The 17,434-nt window shown below is 39.4% G+C and overlaps 2 protein-coding genes across 4 annotated transcripts in view; one reads left to right on the forward strand and one right to left on the reverse strand.

The window, feature by feature from the left end:
• Positions 1-15,931, reverse strand: part of FIG4 (FIG4 phosphoinositide 5-phosphatase) — a 60,680-nt gene extending 44,749 nt beyond the window's left edge. The window contains exons 1-5 of the mRNA XM_051792356.1: positions 15,713-15,931; positions 5,179-5,277; positions 4,859-4,982; positions 2,057-2,213; positions 736-786 (exon numbers count right to left, since the gene is read on the reverse strand). Coding sequence (XP_051648316.1) covers positions 736-786; positions 2,057-2,213; positions 4,859-4,982; positions 5,179-5,277; positions 15,713-15,778 — 497 coding nt within the window. The 5' untranslated portion in view covers positions 15,779-15,931. The remainder of the gene's footprint in view (positions 1-735; positions 787-2,056; positions 2,214-4,858; positions 4,983-5,178; positions 5,278-15,712) is intronic.
• A 340-nt stretch (positions 15,932-16,271) lies between these two features.
• Positions 16,272-17,434, forward strand: part of AK9 (adenylate kinase 9) — a 59,616-nt gene continuing 58,453 nt past the window's right edge. For 2 of the 3 annotated variants that reach the window (XM_051792345.1, XM_051792347.1), the window contains exon 1: positions 16,272-16,367. The gene's annotated coding sequence lies outside the window, so the exon portion shown is untranslated. Of the gene's footprint in view, positions 16,434-17,434 lie in introns of all 3 variants that reach the window. The other variant, XM_051792346.1, reaches the window with a different exon arrangement.

The following is a 17,434-nucleotide window of genomic DNA, read 5'->3' on the forward strand; positions in this document are numbered from 1 at the left end:
CATAGATCCAGTTGTGACAAAAAGCCTTAATTTTCCAAGAGGAAGCATTTCTAGACTAATACACTTTTTGATATTTGCAAGAGGGATTTATTTTGTTTATTTTTTTAAAGTCTTTGGGTCTTCTAACTACTATTGGCAGGTTTATCACCACACTTCTCCCATTTTTTTGTTGTCCCAAAAATCTCATGTAATAGTAGCTGGGACATAGAAATTTGTCTTAGGTACAGTATTTATGAAACAATAAGCAAGAGAATTGGTAATGCCTAAAAGACTCTATGAAAGATATATCCCATGCAGGGTATATCTTAAATAAGGACCTATTTCCTCTATCTTCATTTCTGAATCAGGGCAAAGCTTTATTTTCGGAAAATGAGATCAAGAAATAAAAATGACAGGACAAGTAAACCCCTGAAATATAATAATTTTCCAAGACAGAACTTCTGCATACCCTGGCAAGACTAAACAGTCAGTGAAAACAGCAGTATCAGTGCCAACTTTTTACCAAGCCACTAATAGTTCTCTATTTTTTAACCTAATAGAAACTAAAATCCTAACTAATTGGTTGAAGGAGAAAGCAGGTTCAAAACACACAGACAAAAATGGACAAGCAGCATGATCATGCGTCTTATTTCCTCAGAATATCAACCTAAGGATCTTGGGTGTCAAAATCAAAACCTTAACTTACAGCAAGTATAAGCACACATTTTTTTTAAAGGAACAGTAACTAATACCTACCTAAAATAGAAGTTGCTAGAAAGGTCCACATTTTGAAAAATTCTCAGATACCTAGCGAAATAATGCAAGTTATAGGAAAAATTATTACTCAAACAAGATAGACCACAAGAAGTCATTCAGAGGATCTTAGAAATTAAACTACATATAAATATTGACTCTTGCTCTATGTTCCCTTCCTATCTTACTGTAATTGTTTTGACAGGTAATTTCACTAGAATGTCAGCATTTGGATTAAATAAATCAAATAGCTCTTTGGGGTTTTTTTTAAATCTACTGTCTTCTCATGGACATACTCTGTTTCTTTAGGTAGTTGTAGATAAAGTTGTAGTTCTATTTTCCACAATTTTTCAGAACTTAAACAAACAAACTCTTAGCAATACTATACAAGAAATAAAATTTTTCAGTTATTCTCAAATAAATAAGAAAAAAATATCTACCTCAACTTGACATAGCATTGCAAATTCCCATAAGAAACTATAACACTGTCTATGAATGATAAAATGGCTGACATAAATATGTAGGTTATGATCCACTGCACACTAAGAGGGGAGACTGAGGTCTATGATCAATCTGACCTTAAAGTGGAAGCTCTTTTAATATTTACCATCAGTTTATCATAAGCCATCACTTTTCGACTATTCATACTTGGTACAGACTGAAAAGCAGTTTATTCATACCAGTTGCCTGGTATTTCATAGCAGTAAAGTTACCTTAGCCTGATAAAAACACCACTATGACACAGTTGTACATTTCAGACAAGATTCCCTGATGATCAAAGGCTCAAATTTCTGTCTTCAGAAAAAAAGCACCCAAAAAGAAAGAAGCAGCTAAACTTACCAGTGAGTCAATCCATCACCCTTTACAACAGCAACATTCACAAGATTCTGACAGCACAGAATCATTTAATGATCTATTCAGCACTTTTTGAAGGGCACAAAAGATCTCTTCAGGTGAGATTAACATCATGCTAGAGCTACTAAAAAAAGAACAGTGTCCCAAACAATACAAACCAGCATAAGTATTACTTTGCCCTTGTAGGAACATTGCTTATATTTGATGCTTCCTGCAGATTTGCTAAGCTGTAGCTCTGACATGTAGGTGACATGGAGATGCGGACGAAAAACGCTAGAAGACTGTAACAGTTGTATTTACTCTCCAGGTCAGAGGCCACAGCACTTGTAGCCTATTTTCCATCCAAGTAAGACAAAAAGGCTTGAATAACATACTAATACAAAGGAATCCATTACTGAAATTTCTAGTTGCAGTTATACATGACTAGAAAATATTCAAAAAGTACACACTGATTACCAGCATTATTTACCTGGCCTCATCAGGATGACTGACTCTTACAGAGTCATTTGGAATGTAGATCATATTTGTATCTTCTATTTTATATATTGCATGACCTCCAATATCTGCCATTTTTCTTCTTTTTGTTATTAATACAATGTAGTAGCCTTCTAAAAACCTGACAAAACCTGTCAAAACAGCATTAAAATACTTTTAGTTGCATGTTTGGGTTGACTTGATAAAACATATTTAGAAAAACAGTATCAGAATTGTTTCAAGACTTCATATAATTTTTGTTTGTTCTTAGTGTTACAAGTATAATGTGCATATATATATACACACATACCATGATATATATATATATACAAAGACATACAGTCTTAAAATTCACCCCCAGTAAGTGTTAATCAATGAAGTACATAGTTTTTGCTTATTTTCCCTTCCACTGTGCATATTTTTAATATTAGGTAGCAGAGTTAAGACACTGAAAATCTGGAGTAAGTTTCTGTCTACTTAGAGTACTTGTATTTGCTTTTTATAGAACTCTCATTTTTCAGAGTAAGGCATACTCTAATTACTTCACATACCAAAAGGTTAATTTTCCAGGACAAGGAAGAATCCAAATTTCCAATTTTCTTTTCAGGTTTATGTATTCTCTGCTGGGGAGGGACAGAGAACAGCAAAGGGAATTGTGGGTATTACAACACCTCTGTGCTCTCTCTTCTTAACAGGGAATTTAGTTCCCTGATTAAAGCAGCATCTCCCCAGAATCAGCCACTCAGAGCATCAGGGGTAATCCTTTTTTCCTATTTCCTCTCTCAGATACCACACCTGACCTTAGTGAAGTCCATGATGGGGAATGACAACACGACACACACGGACACTCACAATTCACATTTTTACTCGCATTTATATTCAGTTCTTTTAGCTCTTTTAGCTTTGCATTACAAAGTAGAGAAGAAGGATGAGCAGAGCACATATTTTCCTCCCTGTCACTGCTGGAGACTGCAATGTGATTGAGTGAACTGCAATCTTTTCTTCTACCTTATTAGCCCCCCTTGGAAAAACGCTCTCACCTGCACAAGGACAGGAGGCCCTGCTGACAGTAAGAAACAAATCTTCCATTTGAAGCAGTCAGATTATTGAATTTCATTTGTTACATAGTAGTCACAGTTCTGCCTGTATCCTCCAGGTACAAAAATCACTGATGTGAATAGCCTCTATCCTTTGAATTTCACCAAACATAAGGAACCTGATAAGGAACCCAGCCTTTCTCCTTGGCCTGGTTCCCTCCCTTTAAAAGCAATTTCTACTGTTAAACACTATACAGTAAACAGAACTCAGCTTATTAGCACCCCCATTCTGAGTGCACTGCATGTACTGCATCTGATTAACAAAATAACTACAGAACAGGACAGAACAGAACAAAGCTGTCCTTTACAATTTTACAAAAAATAGCCCTGTTCTCCTCACCTGAGTCGAGAGGCAGAAATAAACAACCAGTTGCATTCTCTCAAATTACATGTTTATACAGATATGATTAGGTAGAATCTAGACTGGAAGATGTCTAAACCATATACTTTGGAAGTATATAATCTGTTACAGAGTGCTTTACTTCTAAAAAGGCATCTAGAAATACATATCCCATATCTGTTGGCCAATATATTTGTCCAGCTACAGAATAGAAACTCTTCTGTTATGAAGAGTACATATAAACAATCATACAATTGGGATGCAAAATTTTAATTGATCACAACCAGTTTCCAACTGAATATATTATCATGTACTTAGACAGTGAGCAGTGATGGCTTGTTCAAAAAAACCCCAATGCTGCAAAACTGTTAGCAGCTTCTTTAGGTTTACCCACATTATGAATACTCTTAAATTAATAAGGAACATAAGCCCCATCTGAGGAATTTCTGAAAAGTGGATGCATTGATAAATTCCAAAATGCTTCATGGGCAAAAAGAATACAGAAGAAAGTCTATTTTGCCACTTTAGATTGGAATAAAATTTTATTATGTTTTGATTGCTAAGCAAAATGCAGGGGCATCTTTTAGAGTAATTGCATTCTCCAGCTTCTCTGCAGCTTCAGATTTAGATGTTCAGGTATATATTGACTCTAATAAACCACAAAGTACTCTTGAGGCCTGCCACAGCACACGTTAACATTTACTTTAGAGATATCACCCATCAATATATTGACCTCGGTATCAGATAACAGGCAGGAAAGTAGTGACTTTCAGATGAAGTTAGAAGCTATTAAATCATCGAAGCAATGCTTCAGGATTATGGACAGCTGAGCAGCATTATAAAATTCAGTTGACATGCCAGTCAGCTATACAAACACGAAAAAGAAATCTTTAAATATGTCACTGCAAAAAGTTAACCAAAAAGAAAATTAAGTCTTCTTTCTGAATAGTGTCTGATAAAGAAATATAGCCTAACAAAGAATGGCAATTTCCATTTTCTTTTTTAAAAGCATTCTGTGAGCTCTGGATTTCAGGAACCAGGTTCCACCTTGCTTGCATAATTTGTATCCTAAGATCAGCTGAGTTTGGTGGGATCTTCAACCAAGTTTCTAGAGTTTGGCTATTTCCTAGATCTCTCCCCTAGTGACAAAGAGACTGGTTACAGCACAACTATCACCCCTGTACTGGCCACTGTTTTCATAAAGTACACAGAAACTTACCTCTGAGCATGAAAAATTTCTAAATCCTCTTCAGTTCTAAAAATAAATAACATCAAGGGGAGACAGAATATACAGCATGACACAGTAAGCTTCACTTCCCAAGAAAACAAAAGATTTTATAAAATCAATCAAAACACTTACCTACTATACCAAAAGCAGAGACAGCTCGAGATAACCCAGAAGAGCCCTTCTGCCCAATCTTTGTTCTGTTTCCCAGGTCTAAACGTCCAAGAAGTTCCCTCACCTCTTGTTGTGTATACACATGCTTTAAAATAAAAAGTCACTTAAGTTACTGCTTTGGTAGTTAAATGTTATTTCATGTCAGAGACCAGCAGAATTTACTTAATATACAATAAACTAAAGGCCTCCCCTACATCGTCTGTTTCCTGTTTCAGTGCTATCAACAAGTAGCCAGTATTATTTGGAATAATGAACCAACACAACAAAATAAATACACTCACCTTATCATCAATTATAACCAAATCCTTTGGTTCAGTGCGATCTATTTTCAAAACACGGTACTTGGTTTCTGCAGGATTACTTCCAACTAGAAAATACCGCTACATAAAAAAAGAAAAAATGTCAGAATATTGTACAAGATAAAGCAACCAGAGCCCAGCGTAACACAAGGCATCAACAATGCCATTTACACAGTTTCTAGACTAGATCCATGTCACCTAACAAGTATGTAATAGTCTGTATGGACTCTTAATGAACTGGTTTAGTCACCATACTTTAGGTAAGGACATTTATATACAATCAGCCTTTACAACTTAAAAGACCTCCTCCCCTCTTCTGTACAAGGAGGGAAAAAAAATTAGAAATTGAACAAAGGTGAAAACCTGTTTAGAGAGGCAAAAATATAACTTGCACTAGGTACTGTCCAACGGCACCCTGCCCCAGCCATTACTGTCTTCCCACTTGCTTTGTAAAATTTAGCAGAAGCTTATATATGTTTGTAACTTTTCATGATCTAAAACTAATGTTGTTACACTGTAGTCAACTATTTCTGACAACTAGTCTTTCGTGATCCATACTAAACCCAGAAAAATTTTCAGCACTTCAGTACTACAAGTTTTTTTTAATTTTTATTCATATTTGATATAATAAGACTTCTCATTAATGTTCCTCCACCATACTCAAATTTGCTGATTAACAATACTACTGTTTAAAAAAATACTAGCTTTACTTCACATTTAAAATATGAAAGAAAGACCAGAGATAAACATATAATATGTCCATTTCTCATGTAAGGGAATCAAACTATAAATTAATTTTTACATTTAGAGGAATAAACAAGCACAGGTTGTAGGACTGACTTGCTAAAAGCAGCTCTCATTTTACTAACTCATTTAATCAGTGTGGTGCTACCACACAGCAAGGTGTAACTCATTAATAATGCTTAGCCTAGTAGGAAAGCATGGCAAATTTATGTGGATCTATGCAGTCAGCTCTTAACTTTAGAAGTCACATGGACTTCAGATGTGAGAGAGGAAATCAATAATAACATTTATATGAACCTCACAGTTTCATAATTTATACAATTAGATGTTAAGAAACATCTTTACAGCCAAAATACTTAAGGTGAAAGAAGAATTCAAAGCCCTCTTCGGCTTCCCTTAATTCACAAAAGCATCTACATAGCCACTAAGTTCTAAAAAAGAAAATAAAATATTTAACTTTGAAAGCCATAAAAGCATAAAGGAAACAGCATCAACTTCTGGCTCCACCTAGTACACTGACATTACAGTGCTTACTGAGTGTCAAGTTTTGCTCTTTACTCGTAAATGATAGTAAGAAGGCCCTTCAAAGTCATATTCCATCAGAGTACTCCCTCACTGAAGCCTCTGAAACAGCACTTTGGCACAGGAAAATGTTTCCTACAGGTTTTTTAGCAGCGATGTGCTGCTGTGCACAGCCAGGCTCCCCAGCCTGCCCCCTCAGAGAGCAGCCTCAGCAGGAGATCCCTTAGTGCCAAGATCTGTGCTTCCCAGGAGGGAAATCATAATGACAGTGCATGGCACTAAATGACACAAAGGTGGAGGATGGAGCTCTTCCGCTGTTATCATCCACCAGCAAGAAACACCAAGACAGACACTTCCTTTGACCATGCCATCGTACTACCTTTTTCTTCAGGCAGCAGTAGGTGAATGGGCAGAGAGAAATATTTTCATCTGTAATACACATGATAAGTTAGCTTATGTTTTAAGAGTGCTGCTTCTTTATTTGTAGAAAACTAAAATTAAAACTAAAATTAAAGCTAAACAATTTTAAGTAGCCCACAATACTGCAACACAGCTCAGGGATGCCTCACCACGTCCATCCAGACTGCTAAATGAGTGCAATTTCTTCCCAAAGTGACACCTATGGTTACCAACAAATAATCCTGAATAAAAACAGAACTGCACAACTTTAAGATGCTTGTCCAAACAGCTGTTTGTACCAAAGACCACATTTAAAACTGGAACATGGCACATGACACACAGGAAGGGAGAAAGAGAGAGAGAGATGCATAGGAGGTTGCAAATGCTATTACTAAGGAAGTTCAGCTGGATACTTCTCCATTTCTATTTTAATTAACTGATAAAACATAAAGAAGTACTATGAGGAATGCATCACTTGCATCACCTTAGCAGCTGCTACAGTGGGTTATGCCCAGCTGCAGGGCCAGCTTTAGGCGCTGCTGCAGCTGCTGCTTAGAACCGCAGCAGAGTTAGATTAGAGGAGGAGTAATTGTATCTGCAGACCATGGAAGCAACTATCATAATTAATGGTACTTAACAGGCTCTCTTTGAAGTCCTTTAAGGACTAATTTATGGGTTTTAAGTTAGCTAGGCTGTATAATATATTAAGTAAGGTCAGTTGAGAACAGCCTCAAAACTGAGCGTCAAGGGACTTAAAGTAAGCCAGGCACTGGGAAATCTCTATCTGGCTAATGGGAATCTTAGCCACTGCATATTAGAGGATATTCCTGTGGAAGTAATAAAGAAGTAGTAAAGTAATCTGCAAAAACTTTTGAATTTAGACTAGTGTTCAAAACTAAGAACCCAAAATTAGACTTCTATCTGGGAAATTTTCAGGACTGGCTAAAACCAACCCCATAATTACTTGGAAAACAGTATGATATGCCAACTCATATTCGATTTACAAAATCTAAAAGGGAAACAAATATTGTATGAAAACTAACAATGCAAAGCAATATACAAAAAAGACACTTCAACATTAGCTGTTTATGCTACCTAATTTATGCATCTAATGAATAAATAAGTCTGTCTTACTGGACGACATGGAGTACAAATAAAACCATATCAGTGACATGTTCCACAATTAAATTTACCATCACATGAATACTAGGAAAGTATAAAGACTACCAAATCAACACTGAGAATGTAACATAAAATAAATTAATTTCTGAGGTTGCAATATAATTGTAAAATTAATAAAAGCTAAAATGTGCTTATTGATTACAACTCTTATGATTAAGAGAAATTATTGCAGTAAAAAAAAAAAAAGAGAATCCACAGGTAAGCTACGGAAACAGAAACCTTTCTGTGAGTTTCTATCCCTATTATCTCATTCCGTTTATTACTAAGTTGAACGGAATAAATTTAAGCTTTTTCCAACTGTCTCAAACAACTCCACAGCAAAGCCAGTGCATTCAGATAAATGGACAACCTTGACCAAAGTACTTTTACCGGAGAACAGTACACAAGTAGAAACTGTGTAGGCTCCCTCATTCTGCTCTGGCCAGAGCCCTTCAACCATCACCTGAGGTGACACATGCTGCTTCCAGGTTTAGACTGCCCTTGGCCTTCGCTGAAACTTGTTAACAAGAGCACTTTACCAGCCAAGGCAGTGCACCATGCAGCTACAAGATCTGGACTGAAGCTTATTGTATTGCACAATTATCACTAAACAACTAAAAGATAGGAATAATCATCAGTCACTTCCACCTGGGACTTAGCTTTAACCAAAACAATCTAATTGAAAGGCTTTACACCCTCTTTTATCAATCTTTTGATTCAGCCAAGCCAAACAAAACATCTTCTAAAAGGAGTCTAAACAAAATAAAAAACTTCTTACTGCAAATTGTTGCTTTTAATGGCAAGGTAATAGTTCTGAAATCAAACAATCTGCTCACAATTTTTTTATTATATTTTTTTCTTTAAGATTACTTCTTATAACTCCTGGTCTAAAAATATGCTTGCTTTCTTTCTTTGTATAAACTAATTAGCATTAAGAAATGTTAGCACTGCAAAAAACTTCTTTCACTTCTCAGTTAAAAAGCTACAGACAGCTTAATTGGCAAGAAAAAAAGTGAAAATGTGTCACGGGTGACAGTGGGTCTGTCAGCACCTTGGCACATACTGACGAAGCAATAGATGTTGACCAGATCAAAGTATACCCCTGAGATGGACTGAAAGAGAGGACTGAAAATGGAGGCCCTGATCCTGACAACATACTGATGCATCCTGAAGAAGCTGTCCCGTGGGAACAGAGAACACTGTCTCATGAGAACAGGAGCACTGTCTCATGAGAACAAGGACCTGTTTTGAATGAGAGTGGTTGGGAAGAACATCAACATGAGAGAAAAATAAGAGCAGGTGCTCGGGACTGTTGTGGGAAAGAACTGGGCTGTTTTGAGAAAGAGCAAAGTTGTGGTGAGAAAGTAGAGTTTAGAAAATGCACCTATTAGCTGTAAGAATTCTGGTGTAAAAGTTTGAACTGTCCTATCCGTGTGCATTACGTGTGTTCAAAAACTGCACTTAAGGGGCTGTGCAGCAGCCCCGGGTGGCTGTCCCTGCTTTTTTCTTGGAATAAATTTTGCTGGAACCTTTTTTCGTGTCGCTTTGGCCGTTCCGACATTATCAGCGACAAAAATACACTAAAAGTTACTTGAAAAGCGCACTACCACAGCCAATTTTAAATCTGCAAGGAGCATAAAGAAAACCCTTAAAATCTTAAACAAAATGCTTGCAAAAGATACATGTTAGGACCATGGATATATCTAAAAACACAAAGCCCTGAAGAAGCATGGTGCATTGACTTGTCCAGCTGCCAGACCTCCACCCAGCCGCTCTCTTGCTCTCCCTCCTCAAGAGGACAGGCACAGAAAATAAGATGGAAAAGCTGATGGGTCAAGGTGAGGACAGAAAGATTGCCTAAGATTTACCATTATGGGCAAAACAGACTTGACCTGGGGAAAATGTATGTAATTTATTGACAATTAAAATGGAATCACAGCATAATTACACCTCGATGTAAGATACAGCAAAAACTCCACTATGTTCTTCCTTTCTACAGAACCTAAAGCAATTCAGGAAGTGTCGGTCTGTCATCTCTCACAGAAACTGGCAGAATGACATGAAGAAAGGAAGATAAGAAGCTGAGAGATACCTGAAAAGAGCAAAAATTGGATTGGCATGCCATCTGCTTCCCGTAATCTTTTGAAACTCTTCAAAAGAAGCACTTTCAACATGACAAATTTATATTACCAATAAACCAATAAACTTTTATTGGTATGTAATCTATCATAAGGTACATAAAGTTTCATAGTATGCCATCCTATTTCAAATTATTATCTATTCCCGAGGGTCAACATAATTTCTTGCTTTCTTGTGCTCTGATTATCCACTTTATTTCCAGTATTTCAAAAGTCTAATAAGAGCTGGCCCACATTTTGGGCTAATAACATTACTGAAAATGCTGAAGTACATCATCAATTGAAGAAAATCATCCCTATCAGATGATTCCTCATTCATTCCACACTAATTTATCTATTAACTTCCCTCCTTCCATAACAAAGCCAGAGATTTTCCTTGTGGCACTGCACCTCCACAGAAGATTTGATTTAAATACATAAGGCCATCTAATTTTTAGATGAAGATGTGCAATACAACCAGGTTAATCTGATAGCACCTTTGTAAGTCTAGACTCTGTTTTATGTCATTTGCCTCAACTTTCAATTACTTTCCTATGGATAATTATGTGTGGGACTTCATAATGGATTAAATATTCCATTTGTCATGTTCCAGTCACAGCACCACCCTTGACTTGAGCAACTTGAAAATATTTACATTCATTCCACTGTTTAGTATATTTAATTTCATTTCTATCTCAACACTGATTGATTTCCTTTTCGTAATCCCATTCTTGTTACTCATTTTGTTTTCACCCCTTGTTCAGTACATTCATACTCAAAGTAAATTCTTACTTTAAACAAGGAAAAACGTCCATTTAGTTTTAGGGCTATAACAAACTTATTTTTGATAATAAAAAATAGCAGTAGAAGATGCTAATTTTTATTCATCCTTTGTTACATTTAAATAAATACCTTTTTTTTTCATAGAATCCTCACATTTAAGTACATCAATTTACAACCATTTATCCACAAGCCCCTCATCACCATCCCATCCAGAAAGGTGGATTCACAATAAAATCAAATCTCCAAGTTTATCTCCCTCCAGTTAATCTAGTGATTAAATGATGACACCTAGGACAATACAGGACAAAAGAAATCAAAAATATGTTACCAGAACAACTTTAGGCAGACATTTGAAGGCACATCTTTCACATACAGTGTGGTGCTATCACTTTCGAACTTTATTTTTGTTCTTCCTGAATGGCACACATTCTTCAAAACCTGTGGTGTTCTCATTACTGCTATTCCACCAAGTACCTGCCCTACTCATAAATGGTCTCAGATCCCACATTCACCAGTTGATTAAGTTTCTCTATTTTATTGCCATATATCTGTCAGTATATCAAGACATTTAAGACAGAAACAGAGCTTTCCTGATTTTCACAAAACTCCTTTTCTTGTGCAAACTCCATCCTCTGCTCCACTACATAATTACCATTCCTAGAAAGCCATGACACAGAGAATAGGACAGTCAGCTGACAGGGGCCATCTTCTGCTAATGAAACTGCTACAGAGAGAACAAATTTCACAGCCACTTCTAGCTAGAAGTTATGATATCTAATGGTTGTCCAGCTATTCACTACTTCCAATATTTTTTAAATATACCAGATAACCATCTATATAAATCAGTCCCCTTCCTAATTCAGTAAAAATTCTGCAGCTGTTTCTGTAAAGTCATATTCTACATTACAGCTTCTCCAGTTTGATCACAGACTAACTTCAGCATTAAATAAGCAAACCTTGGGTTTGTTACCATAAAAATGTTTACATTTATTATTAGAATAAATTAAATTTAAAATAAAACAAATGCACAGAGTTTTCCCTGGGGAAAAAAAGGGCAGAAAAACCTACAGGTATCTATGCAGGTCACATTCCTTAATAAGCTTGTGCAAGTCATTTGAATACTGTGGAGATGGAGACTGTAGAAAAACCTGATTAGAATAAAATATTATTAATTAAGCCTCATAATATCCTGAAAGATAGGTAAGTGATATGCCTTTATAGAGATGACACAAATTGACTTGTTCAATGTCACACTGCCTCAGGGAAATGATAATTTCCAACGAACTAACCTACAGCTTTCAGGTGGGCTTCATTTGGGGGAATACACAAAAGTTCCATCTTCTTCTGAAAAAGGGAGGAAAATATCTTTCATCTCTTATTAGTCATAGTGCTGAAATATCTTTAGTGCCCTCTGGTGTGCCTTTCAGCAACAATATATGCATAAAATGAAAATTAATTGACATTGATCTGAATACAACCTTCGGTTCATCTTTCTGACTAGTTCTAAACAAGCCTTCAATTTCCCAGGACAAACAGGAGATACAGTTAACATCTCCATGGCATTTATTGACCCAAAGCATCAGTTTAAAAGGTAGGTTTTAGCAAGTATCCTAAATATAAACATTAACAGAAAATATAGAATTTCACTCTCTGTTGATTCAATTGACACTGTGAATTCAGTTCTCCACACCTCTAGCAGTCTCACATTTGACTCCAATAACACCACTAGAGCCTTTCCTGTTTGACTTAATACTACTATATTTTTAACTAAAAAAAACCCAAAAAAACCAAACCAAAACAAAAAAAATAAAAAACCCCTCCCTAAACCATTTTTACTTTTTCCACTTTCTCATCCATTTCATCTCTTCCTGCTTTAATACAGAGGAGTTTTACAGAAATAAGTCGTACGACCAGTGTAAACCTCACTGTTTCTCCCACTGCTGACAACTTAAGTCATTGCTTCTTTGCCCACTAAAGGTCTCCACCAGGAATCCTAGGATACAGTTTCATGTTACCCTGTATCTGATACAACTCCGGATCCCATATGCTCAATCTAGCAAGCCTTTGGCCTTAGGAAAATCAGAAGAGTACCCCAAACCAGGAGAAAGCTATTGATTTTTATGTCTGGGTGACACTTATGCCATACCAGTGACTGTCAGAGCTGGCAACTGCATGATTGTGAGATTTCATGCAAAGGACATCACACAAGGGATACCTCGGGGAGAAGAAGTGGGAACTTCTGTCAGCAGCCCAATGTGACACTGAATCAGCTGCAACAGCAACTGTGACCTATTCAAATCCCCAGTCCAGTTTTGGGCTCCCCAGCACAAGATGGACATCAGCATAGTGAATGAGCCCAGCAGAGAGCTACCCAGATGATTCGGAGGACAGAGCACATGATGCACTGGGAGAGACTGAGAGAACTGGGTTTGTTCAGCCTTCAGAAAGCTCTGGCAGCATCTAAATTGATGTAATGGGAAGGTGTAGATAACAGAGACAAATTCTTTCAAGTGGATGGAACAAGATTCAATGGGTACAACTTGAAACAGGCAAAATTTCAATTTAATATAAGGAATTTCTCACTTTTTTTTTAAACAATAAGGGTGGTCAAGCTCAGAACATGTTGTCTGCAAAGGCAGTACAATCTATGTATTTGGAAGTATTCAAAATTCAGCTGCATGCAGCCCTGAGCAACATGCTCTTGTTTAAGCTGCTCTGTGCATTGGGCTGGACTAGATGATCTCCAGAAGTCCCTTCTAATATACCTCAGTCTATGAGTTTATTAAGTGCATCGACTCTTTTCGTATAATCACATCAAAATGATTCCTATTGTATTTTTCCTTCTAAAAAAAGGACTAGAATTTGAATATCAAAACACAATGTGCTTTAATTCGCACTTTTTATTTTTTTAAATAAGAACATAACCACACTCAGGGAAAACATTCCATTTTCATCACTCACAAGAAGTGACTAAAGGAACAGCTTTGAGACACCCTTGCTCAGCTGAGACATTTCAAATGGCACATGTTCATCCACAAACCACTGCCTTTACTAGCTGATGGAAACCATCCTGCCTCCTGGAGTGATCAGGACTGCTGGATCTGACCCTTACTGAATTCTGAACAGAACAGAGCATGGGCAAAACCACCCATTCAGGTAGGTACTGCCAGCTACCACTGGCCAGATGTAAAAGACTGTGGTTCCCGAACTAAGAGGATCAACCTGAGACACCTAAAGAATTGTAGCAAGCTGACAGAACTCTAAAGCACAATATTGACCCTGCACACCCCACACACCCCCCGTTGTCTCTCAGGAACTGAGTTTTACAGCTCAGAGAGGAGCAGGCCAGATATCCATGCATGCCATGGATGCCAAAACTCAGCTGAGAGGCAGCATGAGTTACGAGCCAAGAACAACCAAATTCAGTAATTTAGGACCTGATTCAGAAATCACATTTTCCCATTGCCCTCCTCACATACAGAGATAATTTAGCTGAAAATAAAACAACAATCAGCCGTTTCCAGCAACAGTGAGAAAGATGAATAAGGCAGCCATCAAAATTCCTTCAGGCATAGGAAAAAAGTAACATTCTGGAAAGACTTTCTGGAGTGTAAACTTCATTTTTTTTATTTACGTATACTGTTAACTCTGCATGCTTTAATCCTTCTCTGTTTCACAGGCTGTTTAATGAGGAATTAGCACAAAAGTACAAACCTACTTCTGACAGAACAAAAGCTGGAAGTCAGATTCTTCTTCATATTGAGACTATTCAGGCAGACCAAACTGCATCCCCTTCATCCAATCCATGCCATTTTGGCAAGTTTCCAGGAGGCAACACTGACTTCAGTGTACAAAACACCTTTCTGTTATCACTACAGATAACATCTGAACTTAAAATAGAGCTAATTGTTGCATTTAAAGCCGTGGTACCTGATCCCATCCAAAACTACCTCAAGTTAAAAAAACCAACATACTATGAAACAAGGGAAACTACACAAAGAAATTTGATTTGGAGTTAAAGTAATAAACACAGTGGTATTATCTTAGGCTATTTACATCAAGAAATTGGATTCTGACTCACATGCTGCTCATCACATGGCTAAAGCAGAAATTACCACTCAAGCCTCCAATCCATTTTGCCCATGGCAAAGAAGTACTGTGAACAACACATCCTTACAGTTTCCACGACAGGACATTAGGAATGCTAAAAATCTTTGACTGAAAACTCTGGAAACTCTTTCACCAGCCGTTCATGTGAGGAGGACTGAAATCTGCCAGAAGTAGCAAACAGATCAGTGGGAGTAACCACTTCAGCCATCCTGCTTAAAGTCTTAATTCAAATCTGAAATCTGTAGTTCTGGACACCCTCAGCTGCCCAGTTTTAACTCCACCTGGCACGAGTGAGCACTGTGAGCCTGGCTGTGTGACACACGACACAACAAGCAAGGCCCAGCCTTCCCTGCCACCCTGGTAGCGCCTAGCACCGCAGGGCCCTCCGCTGACCTGCGTGTCAGGGGCCCTTCCTTCGCTAAAGTCACGAGCCTCAGACACGGTGAAGGCAAGAACTTTAAACACTTCTTTTCTTTTCTTCTTTTTTTTAAAGTTATTAGGATGTTTTGAATGTGACCAAAACGAACCAAACCTCAGCAAAAGAGAAGGAAGGCAAGGAGCAGTTTTTGACAAGCTACAGCCCAGCCGAGGCAGCAGCCCCGGGCAGAGCCGAGCCAGCACGCCAGGGGAGCCAGGACACTCCCAGCCTCGGGAGCGGCGGCGGGGCGGACGCTACTTACAGCCCTGGTCTCATACAGCACCAGCTTCTGCACGGAGCTGATCAGGGGGACGGCCGCGGCCGGCATGGCGGCCCCGAGGCAGGGCCGGGGCGGGAGCGGCGGGGGCTGCCCAGGGACAGCGCAGGAACAGGCGATGAGGCCCCGTCAGAGCGGGGGGGACACACCGGAAATGAGCTGGGACACACCCCCGGCAACGGGGGAACCCGGAAGTACCCGCGCGCCACCGCGCCGGCGCACCCACGGGAGGGAGAGGGAGCGCGCCTGCGCCGCCGCCGCCACTGCCGGAGGGGCCGGCGGAGCAGCGTCACGCGCCGCTCCTCGGCAGCGGCGGCTCCCGGCAGCGGCACCGGGGCGGGCGAGGCGGCCGCAGCCGTAGCCGCAGCCGCTGCTCCCACCGGGACGCGCTCCCTGCGAGGGGAGCATGGTCAGCACCAGGAACAGCTCCGCAGCCCCGTGGGGGCCTCCGCCTCACCCGCCTCTGAGGGGCGGGGCCAATGTCAGAGGGCGGGGCCTCTGCCTCACCTCCCTGACAGGGCGGGGCTCCATCTCCCTGGGGGCGGGGCTAGGTGCAGGGGGCGGGGCCCGGCAGTTGCCCGGGTACCGGGGCGCGCGCGGAGGTGGCGGTGCCCTCGCTCAGGCCTTGAGCGCGTGCGACGTAAGTGCCCCTCCGATCCGACCCCAGGGAGGCGCCCACCGGGACGTGGTCCTGGGAGCGGGGAGGGTGTGCGTCTGTCTGGTTTAGTTCTTTGCTTTGGTTGTGGTGTTTTTGTGAATTTGGAAATTGACCCTCAATTGTGAAGGTTTGGAAAGGGGCGAAACTGCGGGGAACGGCGCGTAAAGCTCAGCCGGTGCGTTTCCCGTGAGAGAAATCGGGTGTTGGTTCGCACGTGGAGGCCTTTTTTTTTTTTATATTAAAATACTTATTGCGAAGGTGTCTGAATGTTTCAGTTTGACGTTTCAAGACTCTTTTCAGATTTTTTTTTTTTTCAGATTTTTCAGGTTCTCAGTAGAATTTAAAAATTCAGTTATTTAATTTAAAAATGGCTGGGGGTTTTGTGGGGTTGTACTGGGTTGTATGGAGGTTGTACTGGGGCCGTATGGGTGAGACTGAAGTGGCCCTCTAAAGAAAGCTGGAGGGTTTTTTTGCCTTCTTCAAACAAGCTTAAACAAGCTCCTCACATTTTTGGCCTCCATTTGTGTGAAAGGCCCACCCAAATTTTCTTCCAACTTACCTTAATTAGAAGTTTGTTTGGGTTTTAATTCGTTGTATAGTACTGGATGTGCGGCTTCTGGCAGTCCTGGAAAACCTGGGATTTGTGAGTGGACAGATTAGGAACCATGATTTGATTCTGCAAAGCCTTATTCATGTACCTACGTGTGGTTCCACTGACCATGACGGGGGCCTTCTGTGTCTGAAGCTCAAAAGCGAAGGTCTTAGCATGCCCACCGTACATTTCAGGGACCAGAGAGACTGTGTGGTAATTGGAACAGGAAGGACAAGGCAATGAAACAACTAAAAAAGAGCAACAGGCAGTTTGAGAGTCAGGAAAAAGTTGTTATCAACTGCCATAAAGTTCCAGCTGGGGGTCAGGGGCAGTTCTGAGAGTCTCTTATTTTTCACAAGTGGCTTTTCTCTTAGTAATGGGTATGTTCTCAATTGTGTACATTCTCTAAATGCTTTTTCTTCTTATAACAGTTTGGTGTTTTTTTTACAAAGCCATT

The sequence above is a fragment of the Manacus candei genome, unplaced genomic scaffold (assembly GCF_025592945.1).
Source record: "Manacus candei isolate 608988 ecotype Guabito, Panama unplaced genomic scaffold, ASM2559294v1 h1tg000034l, whole genome shotgun sequence".
NCBI classification, from domain to species: Eukaryota; Metazoa; Chordata; class Aves; order Passeriformes; family Pipridae; genus Manacus; species Manacus candei.